At 55.4% G+C, this 2254-nt stretch overlaps 2 protein-coding genes across 2 annotated transcripts in view; both read left to right on the top strand.

Moving 5' to 3' along the window:
- Positions 1 to 552, top strand: part of PSAP (prosaposin) — a 36563-nt gene extending 36011 nt beyond the window's left edge. The window contains exon 15 of the mRNA XM_031063595.1: positions 1 to 552. This exon is cut by the window's left edge and continues 1739 nt beyond it. The gene's annotated coding sequence lies outside the window, so the exon portion shown is untranslated.
- Positions 553 to 1230: 678 nt separating this feature from the next.
- LOC102034198 (prosaposin) overlaps positions 1231 to 2254 on the top strand; it is an 11224-nt gene continuing 10200 nt past the window's right edge. Inside the window, 1 exon segment of the mRNA XM_031063605.1 lies at positions 1231 to 1291. Within this exon segment, the coding sequence (XP_030919465.1) occupies positions 1231 to 1291 (61 nt within the window).

The following is a 2254-nucleotide window of genomic DNA, read 5'->3' as shown; positions in this document are numbered from 1 at the left end:
GCTGAAGCACTCGTGGCTGTAAACAAGATGTAAAAAAAGGAAAATTCCCCTAAAGACATAAAATACCTGCAGCTTTCTGTCCTGGCAGGCTTGGGCAGTGGTTCTGGTGGTGTATCCCAGATGGAGCAGATAGGAGATGGGCTCTGTGTTTGGGCAGTGCTGCCCTGGAGGGACAGGTTGTGTGACACCAGGGCACGGAGCGTGGCATTTGGTGTTTTACACTGGATGGTGTGGGTCTTTCTTGGGGAGAGGTGGAGCTGCGTTGACAGCTTGGCAGGTTGGTGGGAAGGTTTTATTTTCCTGGGGTTTTTAGTAGGATTCATGCTGGGCAAGGTGAACCAGGGGAAGTCCTGTGCTGCTGCTGGGAGTCCCTTTAGTTTTCTCCCTTCCTGTGGGCTGTGGCACCCGACCTGCTTGAGTCATGCTGGGGGGACACTGTGCAGTTGCTTTCTAAAGAACATTGTCTTGATTTTTTTCTTTTTTTTTGGTTTTTTTTTTTTGGTTTTTTGCACAAAAGCTTCCTTAATGAACAATAAAAACTTCTGTAAACCGGTAAGTTCTCTTGTTTCATTTTTCTCTGTGGCAAAGTTTCTTGTTGAGGTTCCCCTTGGCTGCAGGGCCAGGAGAAGGCACATCCCAAGGACTCTGTGACTGAATGGATTCAGGCTCCCATTATGCTGCGTGTCCCATCAAGCCTTTGTTCTGCAGGTGGAAGAGGCTTGCCTGGGATTGCTGCCTCCTTTCCCTGGACAAACACAACGCCTGCTGTGAGGCAAGAGCCCCGTGTTGCAATCCTGCCTTGCAGAGGGACTCTTGATACCGGCCTTGCCTGCTGACTCGCACTGAATGTGGCTTCCCCTGTGTCCTCATTCCCTGCTCGGCTCCAAATAAAATGTAAAAATGTCATTCAAAGGCAGAGAAAGAAAATATAAAAATGTCACTCAAAGGTGTTGTCATGTGGCTCTGGGGCAGTTCTTCCCTGTGTGTGCCCACCCTGTGCAGCCAGGTTAGTGCTGAGCAGCTGCTTCTGACCTCCTGGGAGTACCTGCCTGCCTCTGGTCCCTCCCTCCCTCCCTGGTGATGATTTTATAATCAAGGCATAAAATGAGGGGTGTGGTAATTGCCCTGCGTAGGTGTGGATTCTCACTGCTTCTCCCAGCCCATCCAAGATTCCTCAGTCTGGGAGCAGCATAGGAGAGGAACCAGCCACTGAGGACTCTTAGGAGCGGCATGGAGAGCAAATGGAGTGGCTTGGTGCTGATCATTTCTGTGTGCCTGGGCTCCTACCAAGGTAAGGCCAGGCCTGGAGGTAGGTAGGATGTGGACAGCCCAGAAAACCCTGCTGAATCCCAAAACTGTTCCCAGCTTTGGGGGCTAACCTCCATAATGTGCTTCCTCTGGTGTTGGAGTTGGGCAGAGGAGAGCTGGGGCAGGTGGCACTGCTGTCTGTGCTGCCCACCTGGAGGTGAGAGCTGGAACTTGTGCCTTTGAAGGTGATCTGAGGGCAAAAGGGGTTTGTTCCCTCCCTTCTCTGGGATTCAGGCACAGCTGGTGGTGTGCTGGGGCGTGGAAGGAGGGGAGCTGTGACAGAGTGGAGGAGAAGGGCTGCTCTCTCTGCCTTTGGTTTGGGGCCTGAGTGCTGCTGTGTGAGCTGGGGGAAGCCACTTGGTTGTCACAACAGTGTGGCCATGAAGCTGCCCTTGTCCTCAGGGTCCTCACAGGAGATGCAGGAGGCAGGAAGCTGGCTCTGCTGGCAGATGGCAACAGAGGTTGTTGGCTTGCTGAGCTCTGGGAAGGGTGATGGGGTGATATTCTCTACTCACCTCAGGAGCCCTCCCCGTGTCGGCACTTGGGTGTCTGCGAGCGAATCCTCCTGCAGGCAAACCTCTGCTGCCTTCCTTAGTCATCCATCCCCTGCCCATCGCCAGGAACCAAGCTGGGGAGGGCCTGCTCCCAACCCCTGCTCCTTACTGCTTCCTGGGTAAATCTCCCCCGGAATTAGATGAGCTCTGCTGTGGCAAGCAAACCCCCTTGCACCCCAGTTAGCCCAGGCTTGGCCCAACTGGGCTCCCCCAGTGTGACGTGCCCGGGTTTTGTGGGTGCACACACATGACCCGGGCTGGGGAGGACGTGTCTGGGTGTTCCAGCCGGCAACAGGCAGAGCAGGAAAGTTCACCTGCGCTCGGCACGTCGGAGCCCTGCGGTGCCGCCCGCCCCGGGAGCCGGCGGGGCCCGGCGCGGGGGCGGCGCGGCG

The sequence above is a fragment of the Geospiza fortis genome, unplaced genomic scaffold (genome assembly GCF_000277835.1).
Source record: "Geospiza fortis unplaced genomic scaffold, GeoFor_1.0 scaffold637, whole genome shotgun sequence".
Classification (NCBI taxonomy): Eukaryota; Metazoa; Chordata; class Aves; order Passeriformes; family Thraupidae; genus Geospiza; species Geospiza fortis.
Note: the sequence above shows the minus strand (reverse complement) of the source record. Positions and strands in the feature narration are given on the sequence as shown.